This window comes from Fundulus heteroclitus, chromosome 16, assembly GCF_011125445.2.
Source record: "Fundulus heteroclitus isolate FHET01 chromosome 16, MU-UCD_Fhet_4.1, whole genome shotgun sequence".
Classification (NCBI taxonomy): domain Eukaryota; kingdom Metazoa; phylum Chordata; class Actinopteri; order Cyprinodontiformes; family Fundulidae; genus Fundulus; species Fundulus heteroclitus.
The window spans coordinates 14,407,244-14,428,259 of record NC_046376.1 but is presented as its reverse complement, the minus strand read 5'-3'; the positions used below and the strand labels follow the sequence as shown (position 1 = coordinate 14,428,259).

At 37.7% G+C, this 21,016-nt stretch overlaps 1 protein-coding gene across 1 annotated transcript; it reads right to left on the bottom strand.

The window, feature by feature from the left end:
• Positions 1–2,060: 2,060 nt before the first annotated feature.
• Positions 2,061–7,525, bottom strand: psmg3 (proteasome (prosome, macropain) assembly chaperone 3). Its single transcript, XM_012850182.3, has 3 exons — positions 7,362–7,525; positions 3,175–3,397; positions 2,061–2,404 (listed from the first exon to the last, which is right to left on the bottom strand). Exons 2-3 carry the CDS (start codon positions 3,385–3,387, stop codon positions 2,252–2,254), a joined length of 366 nt encoding a protein of 121 aa, XP_012705636.1. The 5' UTR covers positions 3,388–3,397; positions 7,362–7,525; the 3' UTR covers positions 2,061–2,251.
• Positions 7,526–21,016: the final 13,491 nt, after the last annotated feature.

Here is a 21,016-nt window from a genome sequence, read left to right as displayed (position 1 = left end):
TTGATCTCCATGGTGTGAAGCCTCTTCCTTAATAGTATTTCAGCCTCTGGGGCCCTCCAGAAAAGGTGTGTTGATAGTGACAGTGCATGACATTTAGATTGCACACAGATGAACTTCATTTCACTAATTATGTGACTTTTGAAGGTAATTGGTGACACTAGAGCTTATTAGACTTAATACGATTAAAAAACATTTAAATTATAGAGACCTGGACAAAATTGTTGATACCCCTCTGTTAATCAAAGAAAATCTACTGAAAATGAACCACTGAAAATTAGACTTTCGCAAGGCACTGTATTTGAGTAACATTGTCGGCTACTTCAGCCTCTGTAGTTGAGCCCAGAATTACAGACACCCAGAAAGTTGTAGAATCAAGGCTATCTTCTTTCAACAGAGTTTGTGTTGGATAGAAAAAATATGCAGGCATCTACAAAAGACAATGAAACAATGTACAAGGTGACTTTTTAAATGTGCCTTTTATTTACATATTAACAAACTTGTTTGTTTATGCATTTCTCAATTTTCCTTAGAATTACAGTACTGGAGCACTGCAGTACAGTGGCAAGACTCAAGTCTTTTAGGTTGGAAAGTCACTTATTACCCTAATCTTTAGTTCCCTCCAGAAATTCTCCATCAGATTCAGGTCGAAACTCTGGTTGGGCCAGTCCAAAATGATTTCTACCAAGAAGTAACGTAAAGATTACTTAAAATCTAAATCAGGCAAAGTTGTTAATAATGTTTGCCTTTACTGTAACTGCCACAAATAGAGCATTAATTTTATCAACAATAGCCTTAATCTTTACTTTATATACTTGCAACATTAATATTTGCTGCTTTGTTTACTAAAATATACATTTTGATTGTATCCAGTGGCAAGCCATATTTATTGGCACCCTTTGACAGCCTTAAAATACATTCCAGTATAGCCAAAATCTTTATTTTGCTTTATTTTGAGTACCCAACGCTCCATTTAAAAAAAAAAATAAACTGTTTGATCAAATTATACTTTACTTTTTGAAGGTACTCAGAGTATACTTTAGTTTGTAAGTTGATCAGAGCCCACAATCCACATCGTTCTGTTTCCATGGGGTGTAAATAAGAGGTCCACTTGTTTTAACCAATGCCTACCAGGCTGGATAAGGACCCATGGCCATCTTGTTAGAAAAAAAAAGTAGGATGAATGGGGAGGTAAATAAAACTCACTGGATCACCAAGTACCTACAGAAACCTTTAAATGCCATCTACACACCAGCCAGTTTAACAGTGATACTAAAAAAAAAAACAAAAAAAAAAACATTTTTTTGCCCCATCATCACAGATGTTTATATTTGCTTATACCTGGAACCATGTACTCTGTTAACATGAGGAAAAGACTCAGATTCACTGTAACTAATTCCACGTGTGTTTAGCATGACACACACAAAAATAAAAATTTAAAAAAATGAAAAGGCACATCCACTGGTGAGTATAGTGCAGGATCTGTGATGCAGTGGGCCTGTTTCTCTTTCAGATACCCTAAAAATAGACAGGCAGGGGTAAAAATAATTGTGGCAACGGTGCTTTTATATAGTTTTTCTTTACATACAATTGCTGTTCCCTCAGAATAAGTCTCAGAGTAAGGGATGAAACTGTCTATATTTGTCCACTGCGGAATAAAAGATTAATTTATTATAGGGGGACTTACAAATATTTCCAATGGCATCAATAATGATCGGCATGGCATGTTTATAATAATATAATCTTCTGAGACATCTTACAATAAAATAAAAAATAAATAAAAATAAAAACAGCTAATTCCGACAAGATGAACATTTATTAGATCCAAGATCTGCCCCACACCAAATGTTAGTCATTACCAAGCTCACAAAAATCCTTACACACTATAGTAATAAAGAAATAAACAGTTGTTCACACCCAGTAATAAAGCAAAATCTTGTAAAGCTGCGCCAAGTACCAAAAACTTACTGTTGACTTTAAGTTTGTTTCTGTGATAAGGGCTGCAATAATGTTTTTACCAAACACTGAACAGTCTAATGGGTATGTAAAAAAAGTCACAAATAGTGTCTTGAAATTGCCTTTAATCTTTTTTTATTTATGAACATTTCAAACAGTACAAAATTTAGAGGAGTTTTGAAATACAAAATAAGTAATATTTAATATAATTTTACACAATGTGACACTGGTAGGAGCCAAAAGCTTTATTTCACCAGGTCCTTTTACTTAATGTGATTATTTTAGGGGCTCCGACTCTCTACCACACTTGACAACTTTTGATGAGCTCTTTGATTTCTTTTATTGTGTCTATGGAGGAATCCATCAGGGCCAGTCCTAATAAGATGGGCCTGTTTCCAGCTTCTTGAGATATGAATGTGGCCAAGTTTTTGGCACAGACATGAGTCAGAGGCTGTTAAGGAAAAATAAATACAAATTAGGCATTAAGCAATAACACTCTAAATATTACATGTAGCAGCTCTAATTAAACAAACCAGTAAACAAAGGAATACCTGACTAAAAAAATCTAACTCATTTATGACCATAATTATTATTTCTTTCTACAGCACTTTTAATAATTCCCTCACTTTCCAACTGCAACTTGAAAAATAAAAACATTCTTAATAAAAAAAAAAAAAACATGCCACTGCTATTAAAAATGTGGTACACATGTTCTGTCTTCAGCAATATAGGATAGTTAAATCAATAAAAATGATGTCAGATTTATTTTTAAATCTGTTCTAAATTCTAGCAGTGGTCATAAATCTCACTATACACAATTTAGCTTGATTCTGTTTAATTAAATTATTCATGCCATCAAGATGTTGTGATGTATATAACAAGAAAATCTGAAACGAGAAACTTCTTTATCGTCCTGTCTTCTCAAGATTCTTCTTAAATCAACTAAAAGTCTGATCAACTTTGTAACACTTTAGATTTCCACACCTCGTGTACTTGTGTGCCTGTTAAAATAACAAGCTCAAGCAGAGATGAAATGAGCTTTCTTGAGTAAATTTTAAAAGACCACCGAACTCCGTGCATCTAATTTCTCTACAATCTGCCGGAGTAGTTCAGAGCTGATCTCATCTGGCCTTTTGCCGCGTGAAATGAGTTACCCCATGTGACAAGAAGAGTATAATCACACTGATATAATATTAATCTGACCAATTTCACCCAGCATACCTCATCTTTGCCCAGCAGCACTTTGGTGGAGAACGTGGGGGTGCTGATATCATTAGATCGGGAGTCAGGTGTGACCGAAATCAATGTCCCGATTTTGCCGTACTGGGTGAGGACCACAAATATGTAATTACTGAACTCTGTGCAGACGACTTCTGTTGGATTTCCGTTGACTTCTTTTTGTGCTTGTCTCGTTTTGATGATTGCCTCTGCCATTTTGTTAATGCTGGAGAGAAAACGAAAACAGACAGAAATTGATGAATGAATATATGTCTTTAAAAATATTGTTTACTTCTTTATTTATTTAAGCAATGTAGACGATTGTTGAACGTTTTGGTCGTACACAGCTGGATTTGATTTACCTGAGGATGAGTGGATTAAAAAAAAAATAATAATAAAATAAAAATCAATGAAGCAATCTGATAGTTAATGTCAATAGGTTCCAAAAATCAACTGATTTAAAATGTGAAGTCATACTTAATTAGCCAGTTCACAGTTCAGTTTTTATTCAAATATGGGAATATGCTTTATCTCAGTTTCTGAATTCATCTATTCTGTATCATCTGACAAAGAAGAAAAGCTAATCATCTTTCATTTTTAAATGAAACTCTCTGCTAGTGTTTTTAATTGTGAAAATATTACATTACACGCTAACAGACGTGACATTTTGGCTTAATAAAATGACGGTTACCAGTCAATTAAATAACATTCGTTCCAAACACTTAAAAGGCAGAGCTCTTATACTGATAAGTCTGTTGAACACTGCATGGCAATCTCTAAAAATTGTTTTGAAGATCATGAGTGGTTTTGCTTTGTGTTCAGATATCATCATATATCAAATATTCCGTCACCAGTGCTTTTGTCAGTATGAGTATAGCAGTAACAAAGGGCAGAGCTCCTAAAGATGACTATAATTGGATATGTCACTATCAGTGACTAAGGCTGCCATATGTAGGCCTATCACTTGCTTGGAGATTAAGCTACTGGCTACGACGACTGATGGAAAACAGCTTTTTATTTGTCATTATAGGTCACACTTTTAGGAAATTCTAATAAAAACAGACGTAAAATCTCATTCATCGTCTTTTTTTTTTCTTTCATTCCTGCTAAGGACAAAGCTGATGCATATTGTAGAAAATTTGATGTGACAAAACCCTAATTTACCATAAAGGAGTTATAAGTAATTAGTGGTTAAAATCCAAACAACACATTCACAATGCCTTTCTGTTGTAGCTGTGAAATGCCACTGAATTTTTACTAAACACAGGATAGGTATATGATGTATTCAGTCCTATAGAACAGTCCTCAAATAATGTTAAATTACTAAATTTAGACGCAGCCATCTTGTGGTTGTACAAGCAGAGCTGAAACGCTTTAATAGTTTTCTTGTTTGAGTCAAATAGTGAACAGACCAGTCCTGAATATCACCTAAGACTATAATATGGCAACAGCAAAACACAGCTGCTGCGTTGGTATCTGCTGGAGTGACTATTGATATGGTGTTCATAGTCATATGAAGGGAGTTTTTTTTTCTCCATTGATTTTTCAAAACCCCAGAGGATTGCAGAGAAATGTCAGTGTTGGATACGATCTTGTAACCGGGAGGACTTTCCTGTGGAATCTGACCAAAGACACCTAAATGTGGTCTCCACATTTCCTCGGTGGTATGAACATGTGAGCATCCAAACCTGGAACCAGCGGCTGCAGCATCTGGGCAGGAAGGCTATGTTTATGTGGCTTTTTCTCAGCGGCTTTAAAACTTCATACAATCCACGAGGGCTGTTCATGTGAGCTTCAGTGTTGCATTTAGTCCGCTTGTCATCAACAACTTAGGGCTTGTTTATCTCAAAGTCACTTGTAACTTTCAGGAATCGGCGTTATCGGATTCTTGGATTTGTTTCTGAACGTGCAGTCGCTTTTTTGGGCTTCGTTTTTTCCCCCCCCAGACAGAACACCTTTGTCTGGTTATCGCGCCGCACAGCAAGAAAGCGGGGCTCAAGCCCCCCTCCCCCATGACAACTATTTTACGTGCAGGAAAAGTCCCGGTGTGCATAAATACCAGCTAAATACCTGCATTTGTGATGATTAGAAGTGGCTGTGGTGGTTTTCTTGCTGGTCTTCTGCTTCTTTTAATTGCTCAAGTCGATTGCTTCTCTCACAGTGATCTGTGTGTGTGTGTGTGGTGTGTGTGTGTGCACGTATGTGTTAAGAGGAGACGACGGGATCTTAGTGTCTGATTACAGCAGAGTGATTGACTGTTTTTAAGTCTATTTTCTGCACTGAGCTCTATAATACATTAAAATATAGGCCTGTAATAATATATATATATTTCTTAGTATCAGCTGCAATTGTTCGTTGGATCAGCAGGTTTTTTCCTGGAGTTTGAGGCGTGAGAGAGGAGAGGACAGCCTCTCCTACATTTCCTCAAATACTGCTTTCTTTCTGCTCACTTTGAGTCCTCTACAAATCAACCAGCGTTTCAGCTGTTCTACGCTGAGTTTCTCTATTGAAGCAGGTTGAAATGAAGCTCCTTTCGTGATTTTCCAAAATGATTAGTAATGCGGTTGTTGCCAATGTAATTTGCGCCCTTCCTGTCCGACCAGCCCGGAAACCAGCTGTCTCGGGGAAAATGTGACGTCATTTGAGAACCGCCTCATTTCTGGTCCGCTTCTCTTGCTGGCTTCCACGGTTGGAAGCTGCTACTCTTTTACCAAAATAAAATGTCAAATGCTGCGCTCTGAGAACTTTCATATGATTAGCTCAGGAAGTAAACACAGGCTACTCTCTGATCTGAAGTAGTTATGGACCGTACCTCTAGGTTTGAAAGGAGAAAAAAGATGACTAATGATGGAGAGGACCAACTGTTTATAGGGAATGTTACTTCCATCCCAGGTGAGAAATGAGAATGATTTAGGTTGATTTTACGGTAATTATCTTACTGATAGCTCCTTTAAGATAAATATACTTTTTATTGTAAGACCAACAAAATAATCTGCTCGTTAATGCTTTCAAGGACAAAATCATCCTATTTTACACACATGCACGTGTACGTGTACAAATAACCCAGGCAATTTCCATTAAACATTAAAAACAACGTATAGATTAAATTTAGGATTTGACAATAAGGTTTAATTTTAAAAATGGTCAGCAGAATGGCTCCTTTTCCTTTCCTCTGTTGCAGTTTTTAATGGTGAAAATATATTCTACACTCTTTTGGCCGAATAAAAAGACTACTACAAGTATTATTTATTCTAGCCCAGGGGTCTGCATCCTTTTCAATTCAAAGAGCCACTTTTGCCCCCACTGCTACAAAGCAAAATCTGTTGCTCACAAGAAATATATAAATGTTTTATGTTTTTACAAATTAAAATGCTTTATCCTAAAAGCTAATAAGTTAAACTAAAATGTATTTACATTTTCAGATTTTGACTGTAACGGACATTTAGACGTTTATATGATTTTAGGCCACTGCTTTTCACAATTTCTAACACATTTTCCTTACATACCTTTCATAATCACACCAGCAGAAATATCTCCTGATTTTTGGACAACGAGGCACAAAACAGTTCAATAAATAATGCGTTAAATACCAAAAGGGTGCTTATCGATCTAAAATAATCCAAACTTTCGTTGAATGAGGTTGTAAAACTGAGACAAACACACTGTAGACGTTTAAATAGACCACATCGGCGCAGGACGAGGGTACACTGCAAAAACGGATCTAAAAATAAGTAAAATGTTCTTAAAATTAATGTATTTGTCCTTGATTTGAGCAGATAAATACGATTATCTGCCAATGGAATGAGAATTTTTATCCATAAAATAACATAATTAGACATCCTGCATTTGAAATAAGATGATGGAGATGAGTTGTCCTATTTTAAGTGCAAACATCTTATTCCATTGGTAAATCATCTTATTTACCTGCTCAAATCAAGGACAAATACACTGAATTTAAGAACGTTTTACTTATTTATAGTTCCGTTCTTGCAGTGTATGCTCTACATCCTTAGTAAAATGCACAAGGCAGACAACGAAACCTATGATCATTTGTGGTAGTTCAGGCTGCTTCATCAGAATGACTAATGCTGCAGCTTGGAGGCTAACGTTAGCTTCAGAGCTACAGGGAGCTCCGGAAGAAAAACCTGACAGCTCGAAGAAAAAGACGTGCAACTGTTCAAAGCTCTCACCAGACGCCTCCTTCGGTCCGGAATGTCAACTTCTTTCTCAGTGAAATCTAGATACTTTCGGTAGTTTTAGCTTAGCTCTGCTATTCTTCCTCCAGCATCACAACAAACCGAAACACGCGTGCCCCGCACTATTGAGAGTACGCACTTTGCGTGATTACGTCACGTCCAATCTCCACGTATCGTGTGGTGCGTAGACAAACTGGGGGCAGTCATCGGCTGAAATTTATTATTAAATGCAAATCATGTGAAGTGAAAATTTTTATTTTCACTCTAAATGTCACCACTACACATTGGCACAAACTTAGCTTTTTTTCATGCTCGTTTTAAATTTGTGTGATTCCCAAATAATTTCTTGTTTTCCTTGTTTACTTGCAAAAAAGAAAGAAAAAAAGTTGCCTTCTGGGACACATTATCACACGTCATACATTTTAATTTAACACATCTCACATTCAATCAATCCCTGCACAACAATGAATTAGCACAAGTTCATAAAACGTTATTTAAGTTTAATAAAACTATTGAACATTTTAAAAGGTTTAGTTCTAGGGTTATCAGAAAATACCTACAAGCTTTTAAGGTTTAACACAATTTTTTATCTTTTTTAGAAAAACGTTATTAAACCTTTGTGTTAGGTGAAATATATTTTTTAAGTTAATCTCGGCTGCCGTTTTCTTGTCTTTCAGACAACCATCTTCGGGTTTGAGTAAAAATATAAACAGGCCACTTTTTTCTCTATGCATTTTTTGTGACTCACTTTTACATTGTTGCTTTACATCAAGCTTCCCGGTTGTGTGAAATTGAAATATAACTGACAAACTTCACAAATAGCTCTCTGAGAATACCCTTTCACTAGCTTCAACCAGTTATAAGCCAGTCTGTTATAGCTGCACTTTCTTTTCTTTGACTTAGATCATATTTTGTATTCTATATTAAAATAATGAACCCATTCTATTTTATTTTTACGAGCATCGTGTGAAGGTTGGTCATCATGTGGGACGCTGCCTTGTAGTTTGATTGACAGCCGACGCAGCTTTGTGACGATGACAGCAGCTCAAATTTATTAACATTTCAGAAAAGCGCCTGTTGAATATTTTTGGACTTTTCAGAATTTGACCCAGGCAGAAGTGAAAAATGCATCACAGTAACACACAAACCAGGACATTTGACACCTATAGGTCTTTCTGCATGGATGTTATCTCTCCGGGTACTCCAGATTCCTCACAATCCCAAAACATGACAGTTAGGTTAGTCTAACTAGCTAAATTGCCTTTAGGTATGAGTGTGAGCAAAGTTGTTTGTAGTGTGTTTCTGTGTTGCCCTGTGATAGACTAATGACCTGTCAAGGTGTAGCGACTTCGATCCACAAATAGAGACACAGCTGGTTGGGTTTGCTCTGTGATGTGTCTGCAATGAGCCTCGCTTCTACGTTTTTGTTTTGTTTTTTACCAAACCAAAGACTTATATTTACATCTGGATTATGAAGGTAAATGACATTTCTGCTCCACAGAATATTTATCCAAAAGTCTTGGGGGTCATCAATCATGCTTTGGTGAATAGAAAACAGGCCTTTGTATTCTTCTTGGTCAGCGGTAGTTTCTGCCTTGTAACTCTCCCATGGATACCATGTTTGCCCAGTATTTTTTTTAGCATTGAATGATGAACACTGACAGTAACTGAGGCAAATATGAGGACTGCAGGGCTTTCGATGTTCTTCTGGGTTCTTTAGCTATATGAGTTGCTGATACATGCTTGAAGTCATTTTGGTAAGGTGGCCACTCATGAGAAGGTTTACCACTGTTCCACATTATCTCTACTTGAGCATTAGAAATAGCTTTGTAACCGTTTCCAAGAGAATGGATGGCATGCACTTTGTTTCTCATATGTTCTTGAATTAATTTTTGTCAAAGCATGATGTTTTACTTTCAAGATCTTCTAGCTTACCAAAGCAATTTCAGGATCCTGTAGGTTATCAGGGCTGGATGTGACAAGTTAACACTGCTTTAAAAAAAAAAAGTGGTAATTCGCAGGAAAAATGGTTTTAACAATGCAGGAGAGACACATTTTCCAAACTGGACCAGACAGTTTCGGATCGTTTTTTTCTGTAATAAATTAAACCATGATTTGAAAAATGAATTTTGCATTTGTTGCATTCACCGCGTTATCTGTGACTAATATAAACATTTGATCTGAGGCTGCATGGCTGCATGGTTAACCTTGCACACACCCCTACACCTGCCACTCTGCAAGTGTCTTGAATCGTCCCTCATTCTTGTTGTACAATGTCTTTTACCTCGAAGAAACCTGACTTTCATGTTATGTTTTTATAGTGGGTGTGAGAAATATTTCCTTAAGCTTAGTGGGTTGCTTTTAGAAGTTTTACTTGCATACTGGTTACATGTTCACTTGCATAAAGTCCTGACATTTTAGTGAACCCCCAAACCATATTATTTTTGTCAAACCCCTTAACACTGGCCTGAATCACAGCCATAAAAGGATGTAATATGTACGTAATATCTATTTACAAATAAATTATCCAGGAACAAAGTACTCAGTTACTTTCAATTTGTCACAAAGACACACCGTGCCTAAGCAGTTTTATGAGTTTCAGAAGTTTGTTTGTTTAGTCACATAATGGCACTTTAAATGAAACACACCAAATTTCCCTTGAGTTTCATAATAAATAGGATTTAGGTTTCGGCACAGTTGTTACTAAGCATAATCTTCATTGTGACTTTCCCAGAAATAAAGGACAAAGCAAGAGTGAATGAACAGGGCTTTCATAAATTAAATTTAAAACAATATTTATTAAGGCTTGAATTAAGTTGTTGCCACGGGCTGATACATTTCAGTCAATTTAGGTCAACTGGAACAGCTGTACTACAACAAGCAACCACATAGGCCGAATGAAGCTTTAAAAGTAGCAGACAATGTATGGCTGTTGATGTTCATCTTTGTGTTTTCTTTTGCTTTTAGTTTTATTAAAATCAAAGTTTATTGCACACAGGACCAGGAAAAACAGCTCCTGTATGATTTTCAACCCATAAGACAAGTCAATATTAACACCATAAACAAATAAATGTGACAGACTGAAACAGATATAGATAAGGGTTGGAAATTAAAATCATAAAGTAGCTAAAGAATTAGTATACACAAGAACTGGGAAACAACTGTAGATCGCCTACTTTTTTTTTTGCTGCTGCAGAAATGGACAGTTGAGGAGTTTTCACTGTTAGCAAAAATGCTTGCAATACACTTTTCAGGTGGATGTAAGGCTGCTCAGAAATCTGTGAGTGCTGCATCAGGCTTCCTTGACAGAACGGGGGAAAGCATCCCTATGAACATGACACGTTCACAATGTCAAATAGAACCAGCCCCGCTGAGTTGTTATTCATTGTGAGGAGGCAGCAGTAGCTTTGAAATTGGTTGGGCCAATTCCTTTACCTCCCCTCAACTCCCATGTGTCCTTGACTGATCATATTATGCTAAAATTGTAATTCAAATATTCCTAAGTTGATTTCAGCATATATTTAAAGAAACCCAGTGGGTGATAGATATTTTTATGTGGAAGTCACCTGCTGCCCAGATTGAGTTTTTAAATAAGTCGTAGCAAGAGTCAATATCTGTTTGCAACATCTTTGAAAAGCCTTGTGGTTCAGTAGCCGCATATTAACTCTAAAAAGTACTGCTGAGATATATACATTTAATAAGATGGGCATATAGGAATAAAACAGAAATATGGCCTTTACGTTTTTTAATAACTTGGTTTAATAATCCTTTAGAAATGTCTGAGGGTTTGTTTGAGCTCATAAGCAGAAGATTTATTCATGACTAGTTCACCTAAACCAGGTCTTTTATGTGAAACACTTTATTAAAGGAATATTAGGGTATATATTTTTTTTCTATTTCTCATATTACACTCAGTAATCTTTAACCCGTCTTGCGTGCCTTGCTTCTGATGAGATTTTAAAAGAGAAAAATATTTTTAGCTTACTAAAAATACCAAAGTAAAAATAACCTACATATTGCCAGCTCTTTATGGTCTAGCCACAAAAAAATATTTCTCCCAGCAGTGCTGGCTTTCAGCAGCTGCTGAGCGTCTGCTCTGACTATGGGATGGAATATGACATGCAGTACAATGCTAAGAAAAGTGTTGTGCAGGACTGAAGAGGACAAGGAACTTTGTTTTCCAGACTTTTGTCTCTCAGGGCAGAAAAAATGTAATGTTTGCAAAACAACTAAGTATCTGGGCCATTACATCACAGCCCTGCTTTGTGGTGATGATGACACATATAGGCAGCGCCGTAAACCCTCTGCAGGGGAAATGTCTCATGTGCTCAAATGATTTAAAGATCAGTTAATTTAAAGCCTACTGTACACCTTTGTTTACAGCTCCGTTGTGGTATAAAATACCATATTAATTTATAGATATAAAAAGGCAAGCATGCAGAAACTTGAGGTTGCCTATAATGACTCCTTGAGTATCCCGCTCATGAAAACCTAGGTTCAGTAGTGCAAATGAGATGTTTTTTAATGCACGTGTCAGGACATTTTAGGCAATCATGAGAAACTTGATGCATAAGTTTATGTGTCGTTTGTGCAGCTGACAGAACAGTCTTATTGTAATGATCTCGCATCCTTCGGTCAGTGTACAACGCTACCAGTCGTTTTTATGGAAACACTGGTATGTAAGTCTTTTATGGTCTTTGTTGTGTTGTTATTTGTTGTGTTTATGTTTGTATGATGTCTATGAGGACCTTGAGTGTGTCAAATTAAAAAAGATATAAAAAATATATATAAAAAGAATATTAATAAATGTATTGTTCTATGAACCTTTTAACTCAGCAACGGCAGACAAACTGATTCACCTTTACTTTAATTGTTTCTAAATTACCCCGCCTCAAGCCCAGTGACAGGAATCAGCACACCCCCCACCCCCACCCCAACCCTGCAAGGACAAGTGGTTATAAAAAAGATGTTTATACATTTTGAGCAAATATGTCTACGATATTGGGCTGCACAGTGGTGCAGGGTAGCATTGCAGCAAGAATGTCCGGGGTGTGATTCCCAGCCTGGGCACCTTCTGTATGGAGTTATATTCTCCTTGTGTCTGTGGGTACTTTCTCACATTGTCCAAAAGAACCAAACGTTTTGGTTAATTGCTCTGTGTGTGTGTGTGCATGGTTATTTATTCTGTGTGTCCCTCTGTTGGGCTGTCATCGACTGGCGACCTGTCTAGGGTTCACCCCGCCTCTTGCCCAGTGACCGTTGGAGCTCGGCACCAGCCGCCTCGCAACCCTGCACAGATAAGCGGGTAAAGACGGGGGATGGATGGGATTTTTGGTGCTAGCTGCTGCTAGGGGAACGAAGAACAGCATATGACACATAACCGTGTGTTTCGTTATTTTATTTTTCTGACATAAAATACCTCAGAGAGTTTAAAAAAAGATTTCTTGTCTCAAATCACTTAGTCCATGTAATGTTACACTGTGAATTACTTAGGCTTTGCTTTGCATAATGAATTGCTGTCGAGTCCTACTAATGGCTGCAGTGGCCGCAGGGCTTGAGGGGTGCTTGCTGTTTTCCAGAGAAAATGAAGAGTAGTTTAATTTATTATGAGGTGATTTATGTGAAGATTGCACTGGGTATGGGCTCCATCTGTTTTTTAAATCATAAGTTTGTACTCTTATTTTGCCCCCATTTTTTTTGTTTTTTCGCTTGAGCCAATTTACATCTTCATCAGATAGATAGTTTGCTTTTATCTGCAGAAAAAGAATGATCAAACGGGGGCCTTTAAATCCCAAACATCATAACCTAAAACTGAATCCAGAAAAATTAAATAGAGGAAAAAGATATAAGATGCACTTTTGATGTTTTTTTTTTATTTTCTTTCTTAGGGCAATAGAAATGTGACAAGCACAAAATCTAACCCTAAGCCCAGACGTTTAGCTTTGGTGTGACACAAAGAAAAGAAAGAGAGCTGATGCCGCTTAAGGGTTTTGAGTTCCATAAACACTTCCCACGGAGAAGCTGAGTCTTTGTGTCTGGCTGTCTCAAAGAAAGATTCTGTGTGTCAAGATATCTTCCCACATAAATATCTTATTTGCAGTATGAAGAAGTTGCTGGCCACTACCACCCCCACTAGTTATTGTTACATTAGAATTCAATATGCCAGTGTAGCTTTCAAGCAGCCTTTTCTTATCTGTACACTTTCGCATTGCAACTATATTTTCACTTAACAGCAATGTCTGGAAAGCATTTTCTTCTTAGGTGCCTACTAAAGTCAGGAAACATATAGCAGGGGAACTTGTCTGCGTTACAGAGGCCCTTATCATAAAGTCTTACTCTAACCCTTACTTCAGAGCGCCTTTCCTAAAGACAAACTGCAACACTTAAACAGCTCTGAGATTAATGTTCCCGAACCATCCATTCTCCAAAGTTATAAAACTTTGGAGAAAGGACCACCCTCCTAAAGCTAGCTATGCAACAGACACTCAGACATTACCCTGGTGGCCACTAGAGTGCTGTGCTGCATTACAGATACAGCCAAAGCAACTTTACCCTGATGTTCTTTTTAGACTGATCTTATACCACATTAGATGAACATCTGAGAATACTATAACCCAGGTCAGATATAACCAAAACTGGGATTTAGCAAGATATGAAAACCCAATGTGATATTTCTGTCTGCAGAAGTTACTATTATTACAGTTCTGTTTTGTGTTTTGAATTGATCTAATACGGCCACTGAGTGGAAGCAGTGCAAAACGGACTATTTCAAAATGAAAATGAATGACCAGCAGGGGACAACCACTTTTGAAACATTGGAAACTATTTATTAATAATCAACCATTGCTCCACTATCACTCAGCTATGCTTTCCGGATACTTTCACTTTTTTTTTCCTGAAGCACCACTTAAAAATAAATAAATAAAAAAATCTGCAGTAGCAATCCCATGCTTGACTAGTCTCCCGTTCACTTTCTATTTTTAGATGGGAGACTAGAGACTGCAATACTACAACCAACTGCTCAGCAATGCACTGCATAAAAAAAACAACCTCAAAAAGTCATTATAGTATACTGGAGTGTAAACGTGGTTTTGATATTTCACGTTTGGCACATCCTTGTCAGTGCAACTGTGATTCTATTTTGTCACTGACAGAAGGGGGATTCAAATATTTTACAGAGGAGAACAGAAATCAAAGAGGCTTTGAGCACACCTCGATTTCCGTCTCCTCTCCTGACTGCTCCAGAAATGCACGCATCAAAATCTGACTGGAACATCCTTCACTCAGTAAACGTTTTCGGCTCAGCCCTGGAATGCTCTTAAATGACTACACGCACATTAAATCATATCGCACAGCGGCAGAGGTGACACTAAATAAACACATTTCCCAGAACAGCCAATTTATGCTTAATCTAAGCCTCAATCAATACCATCGAAGGGCATGGTTTGGAATACAGGATGGGAAAAAAGGAAGAACATTTTACAAATGCACTCTTAAATGTTTTGTTTGAATATAAGTTTTGGGAAAAATCAATGTGAATTTGATTTAAAAAAAACAGTTATTCATGAGAAGCCCCAGAATGAAAGACTGCATGAGTAAATATTCCAATAATTGATTTCTTTAATTCTGAATAATCTCTACACACAAGGGATGAGGGAAATGGTTACTGAATGACTGAATTACAACTGAACCCTTCTCATTTTTTAAGGCAAGAGTCACAATCGTGGAGAAATCATAAAAGGCTTCATAAACTACTCTCAATTGATTCTGAATTAGAGTGGGAGCACAATTTATTTAGGGGGGCAGAGACGATGAACATATACTGAACTAAATTGCAAAAACCTCTTTTATTCGTTTAAGAAATTTTGGATGCCGAGCCAACCAGACTAAGGAGTGCAGGGCCTGCATGCAGACTACCAGCTCAGAACCATTTTCCTATTCTGAGCAAAGACCCAAGAAAATAAATAAGAGCAATTGTGCAAGGGTGGCCTCAAAAGAGCAGAGAAAGTCCTGGAGTGACGACGGCAGAAAGTGTTAGAAAAATAATATCTAAAAACCCAAATGCACTGACTGAAGGTTACTTCTAAGAGCAGCAGCTTACATAAAAAAAGTGTTTGACATTTTAGGACTATTCCTCAGAAGACTAGTAATCAAATCAAATTAAGGGCCTTTGATTTTGCTGCCTTACACTAATAATAAAATATTTACAACAATTCTTTGCTTTATCAGGATTGCACAAAAAGTGTAGAATAAGTACAGAGTACAGTGCTTACGTAGGAAAACAGTAGTTTGAGTTGTTCATTTCATTTTCATACATGTTTTCTTACTTGTGCTTTTGCTGGTGCCCCCGTCAGGAGATTCTTATGAGAAAGCAACCTCCCAGTGTTTTTCTTCTGAATGTTTACTTTGTACAATTTGGTCTGGACTTTCACTTGGGTGTCCAAGACCATCTTCCCTGTTAGCTGTTGCAACCTAGATTTCTTCCCAACCTTGTGTTGTGCTAAAGCTATTTGTTTGTGTATTCTACTCACCCATCAGAAAGCAAGACGCTGTTTGTCATCACAGCAGCTCCACAGCAGAAAAGTCTGTGTGAGAAGCTGTTTCAAGGTGGATTTTGCATAATCTCTCTGTTTGCCTCAGTGTTTTTATTTCAGGATGTAACAAGGTACTCTCTGTCAATGTCATGCCATAAATAAACATAAGAGCCTAATTAAATATGCTGGTGAAGAGTTGGTACGCAGTGCTGTAAAATAAAGAATTTGCTATTTTAAAGATTTGTTCTGCTTTGGCTTTTTGTCATACCTAAAAGTTTCAGATCACCAAACGGATTTTGATGTAAGACAGATATACGGAGTAAATACAAAATACAGTTTTCAAATATTGATTCAATTTGTTTAAGAGATGAAAAGCTACCCCAACCAACCTGCCCCTTTGTAAAACAAAAAATAACTGTTTCCCTTATTAAATTATGAATTAAGTGGGATTTTCAATTTTACCGGCCAAGAATTAGAACAATCGGCTAAATGGATTATTTCTGGCAACATAAACTTGGCTAAACAATCTGAAAAAGCAACAAATCACTCCATGATCTAAAGAAATTCAAGAACAGATGAGAAACAAAGCTATTGAGGTTGTCAGAGCTATCTGCAAATAAAAAAAAAAAGTGGAAAGGTGGTGAATCTTCCCAGGAATGGTTGGTCTCCAAATTTACTCCAAGGGAGAACAAAGAGGTAACAAGTGTTGGCAAAGTTACTTTAAAAAAGTAACTAGTTGTAGCTACTAGTTACTTCTTCCAAAAAGTAACCGAGTTACTAAATTGGTTACTGCACGATCAAAGTAACTATTTTTCAAGGAAAAGTAACTATGCAGTTACTTTTCACAATCTACAATGCCAATGAATTTGGATGACGTTCATGTTATTAGAACTTTAAATACTACTGAGTTCAGTTATCAAACATAAGATGCTTGATAAGAAATGAAATGGACTAAATATATAAAAACACTGTACACTTGTCTGTGTGTGTGTGTGGTGGCACATGTGAGTAAAGAGACAAGACACCTGTAAACTAAAATATGTCGATATGATCATCAACATTATATTCAATGGTTATAATAAAATAATAGATGTTTTAGAACTTCAGAATTATTGCACATTAACTAGCTACAACTGGCTGTAAAGTGTTTATAGAAATATAACAAAATAAAATACACTTTGCAGTAAAGTTAATTAGGGTTCAATACAACAGCTAGATAGACTGCAATTCAAATATTTTTTGTGATCATGACAGTAAAAAAATAACAGCATACCACCGAAGTTTTGCATAAGTAAAGTGCAAAACTAAGGTACCCACTTGTAAGCAATACCAAAAAGTATACGTTTTGGCCCACTTCTGAACATGCATTAAAAACCCAAACACTCCATACTTACTACTAACTCTCCATTCACTTATTTATTTATTTATTTATTTATTCATCCTGCACATTTTTACCTTTGACTTGCGTGAATCTAAAATAGCGCCTAAACATCTAGCTTCCAAACGCTGTCTGAATTGGCAAGGGCCTCCTCCATCACAATGTGTGTCTCTTGCTGTTGGTCTATTCTGTCTGTGTGCACAACACATGACTAAGACCCGCCAACCTAAAGCTTCCTCGGCCAAATATGTAATGACAGAAACTGGAGATACGAAAAATTCAGCCAGACAGCAGGAGCAGTTTCAAAAGATGTATAAGGAATAAGAGTATTGGTGATAGACAGGAGATAGCTAGGGGCACACTCAGGAACCACTGGAAACAAAGGAGAATGGTTAGCAGCTAAGAACAACACAGTTTAAAACACTGAACACTGAATAAAAGCCACCAACCTTCTCAGAATCTGGGAGGTAGCAATGGATCAGAAAGGTGGATCCAGGGGATCCAATAGGATGTAGGGTGTGTTACAGGTCCGTGTTAGAATGGCCCTTAGAGGCTGGCTGAAGCAGGAGACTTGAGGCAGAGAAAAGGTGCACCAACTTGGTATTTATTGTCCAACCTTGGCAAACAGGTCACAGGAGCAGCCACAATCACACTCAAGTCTTACAAGAAGCCTTTTATAGATCACCAACTCCTCCCATTAACCAGATCTACCATTAAACAGGGGAAACACACTCACACTCTAACATACAAACACTAACAAATAATATAGCTAAAACATTATACTTTATTTAACAATCATCATCATCTATAAATATCTCAGAACATTTCTATCTAAATTCCTAAAATACTACACCAGCCAAAATACAGTTTACTTCCCCCCCTCAATCCATAATGGACTCTTCCGGAACCTTTAAAAGGTGTTCAGGCCCCCGGGGAATCTTTTAGCCTGAACACCCTGCAGAGGAAGAGACAGGAGGTAAGTCATTTACACAAACAATCACAATTCTAAACAGTAATCAATGGTTTGGTTTGTTGACAGGTCATCAGTGCCAGCTGAGAAGAACTGCACAAACCATCACAACTGAAAATAAAATGCTTTAAATTAGTGATGGCGAGATGAAGCCTCATGAAGCATTGAACCACTCAGCCAACTGGTTCGAGAAAAGGTTCATTTCTTGACGGTTCATGTGCACACAGCACCACCTACTGGCAAGTTGTATAATCACAGCCAGCTGTATCTTAACACGTGTGATGCATATCATTTCTGTCTATTATGGCTCTTGGGAATGACTTCACAGAAGGTGTAGGACGAAATCATTTGTCTACATAAATTTTGTAAACACATGTGTACAATAAAATATTGTTTGAATGTATTCTCTGTGTGTAATTATTCCCAAAATAGTAGTGACATGATATGGCATGTTGTGTAATAATGTTTTTCTGTGACTCTAGAAAAATGGCATGGGCTTAATCAGGCAGAGGACAATGAAAGTGCTTGTGGAACTAGGCAGGGGGTAGTGAATAGGCTAATGCTTGTGTAACTTGGATGATTTCATGCATTTTTATTAAGAAACAACAATTTCTCCACAGTTTTTGGTTTCAAATGATTTCTCTTTTTTGATACTACTTCTCCAACCTTTGAAAAGACACGCTCACATGGCACAGATGATGCCGGGGTGCATAAATAAATAAGTGCAAGTATGTACAGATTGGGGTACTGTGACCAATGATTAGCCCAGTACTATACGGTCCCACAGTTTCCCTTCAGCAGCAACACTGAAGCACACAGAGGTTCCCGCTGCATCTTTACGCACGATCCAGCTGCTGATGTCTCCTCTCTTTTCAGCTCAATGCAATTCTAGACAGTAACAGTTTATAACCTATATCACCTTTCACAGCAACAGGTTTCTCATCTCAGTCGACCAGACAAATCTCTATTGCTCTCCTCAGTGCGCTCTGGGCGGTGAGGTGGGAGGATTTTACCCGATGGTGCGCTGCGTGCGAGGGATAAACAGGGTGGAAATGCATAAATAAAAACTGTAAAGGGCTCCTATACAGTGATCATAGGAGCTGACCGGTCTGAGATCAGCCTCCTGATGTTACAAGTTCTTTAAAATGAAAGCGCGCACCCAAATTACAAGTTACGTAATTTTGCGCACCTGAAAAAAGCGCACGGCAGAAGCGCATCGAAGCGCTGAGGCACAGAAATACGGTGCATGTAGTTAAAAAATGCAGAATTAATAAAAACAACTTATAACCAGACGTAGCGTTTTAAACTGCATCTGGTGAGCAGAACTGTTTTATGATCCAGAGTGCAGCCATCACTGGTTCTGAATGAAGGCAATATCTGGCAGCAGCTCTCTTCCCCCGCCCCCTCCCCTCCTGCGTACGTAGTACAGGACCTTACCGGCACACTTTCACCACTGTTAAGACTAAAATTATTCATAACTCTGATCGCTCTTCCTGCTGCTCTGTTAACATGAACTGCAGCAGGAATTACTAATGGCCACAAGCTGTGAAAGAAGCTGAAACTGTTGGGATTTTTATGCGTGAAAAATGCCATGTTTGCGTGTGACCGTGTGAAGTCAGTGACGGTCAATGCGTGATAGTTGAGAGCACTGATCTCCTATCTATCTATCTCTCTCTCTCCTAAACTCTCCAAACACCAAACTAACTGTCTCAAACTAAATAACCACTATCCAAACTCTGCTATCCAAACTATCAAAACTCTATCCACTCTCTCAACTGACCGCAACTCGCCTACAACAACCCACATTTTGAATGGAGCCTGTCGGGTTTCTAAAAGCTGTCGAAGCCGCGCCAACATCTGAACTACTTCCCGAAGCAGTCACGTGGTACAGCCGGCCAGCGAGGCTTCGGACGTCATCGTTTTCGGCTCCTCCCCTAAATGAAGCAAGCCTCGATACGCGCTTCACGGAAACGCCCCCTCCATTACTCGACACACGCCTCGAAGCCTCGGCACATAACGTAACATCACTACTTTAAATCACAGTGCAAGTTATTTGTATACAATATTCTAAAACTGCATTTTAAGTGTCATAGAAACAGTAATGAAGCTCTTCATTACAGTCCGCTTTATGCTAACAGAAGACAGGGCTGAGGTAAAGTTGAGATCCGTGATCCCGGCGCAGGTCATACATCGATGCTGCATCCGAAAATATCTTTTGGGTAAGGACTCTTTAGCCAAAGCGGAAGTGCATCAGCGGTGAGTGCAGTGAGTAGAGAAGGTGGTAGGGAAAGGAGCCTGTATGCTTCCTCTCATAGCTCCTTTAGCATAGGAGCCTCGCAAGATCCCTTACCAGCGCTAAGGAGCTATAAGGATGGTTTGATCTAATTGATGGAAGCATGAATTCTTCTCTCTGATTGAAAATCGTGAAGGAAAATGTCCGGCCATCAGTTAATGACCCTAAGTTTAAGCAAACTTGGGGTTATACATCAGAAAAATTATCCAAAGTAAATGTTCACCTCTGCATGGCTCAAAAACACCTTACACAAGACTGAAACAGCCTAGTCAAAGTCTGGACTGGAATTAAATCAAATGCAAACAGATTTAGTGTCTGATAATTTTTTCATATTAGGCCAGGCTGCTTTGGATAGCTTTATTCCCTTTATTGAAAACATTTGAAAAGAGTTTTTTACTTACTCAGGTTATCTTTGTCTGCTACTAAAATTAGTTTGACAATCTGAAATGTGAATGTGGAAAAAGAAGTAAAATG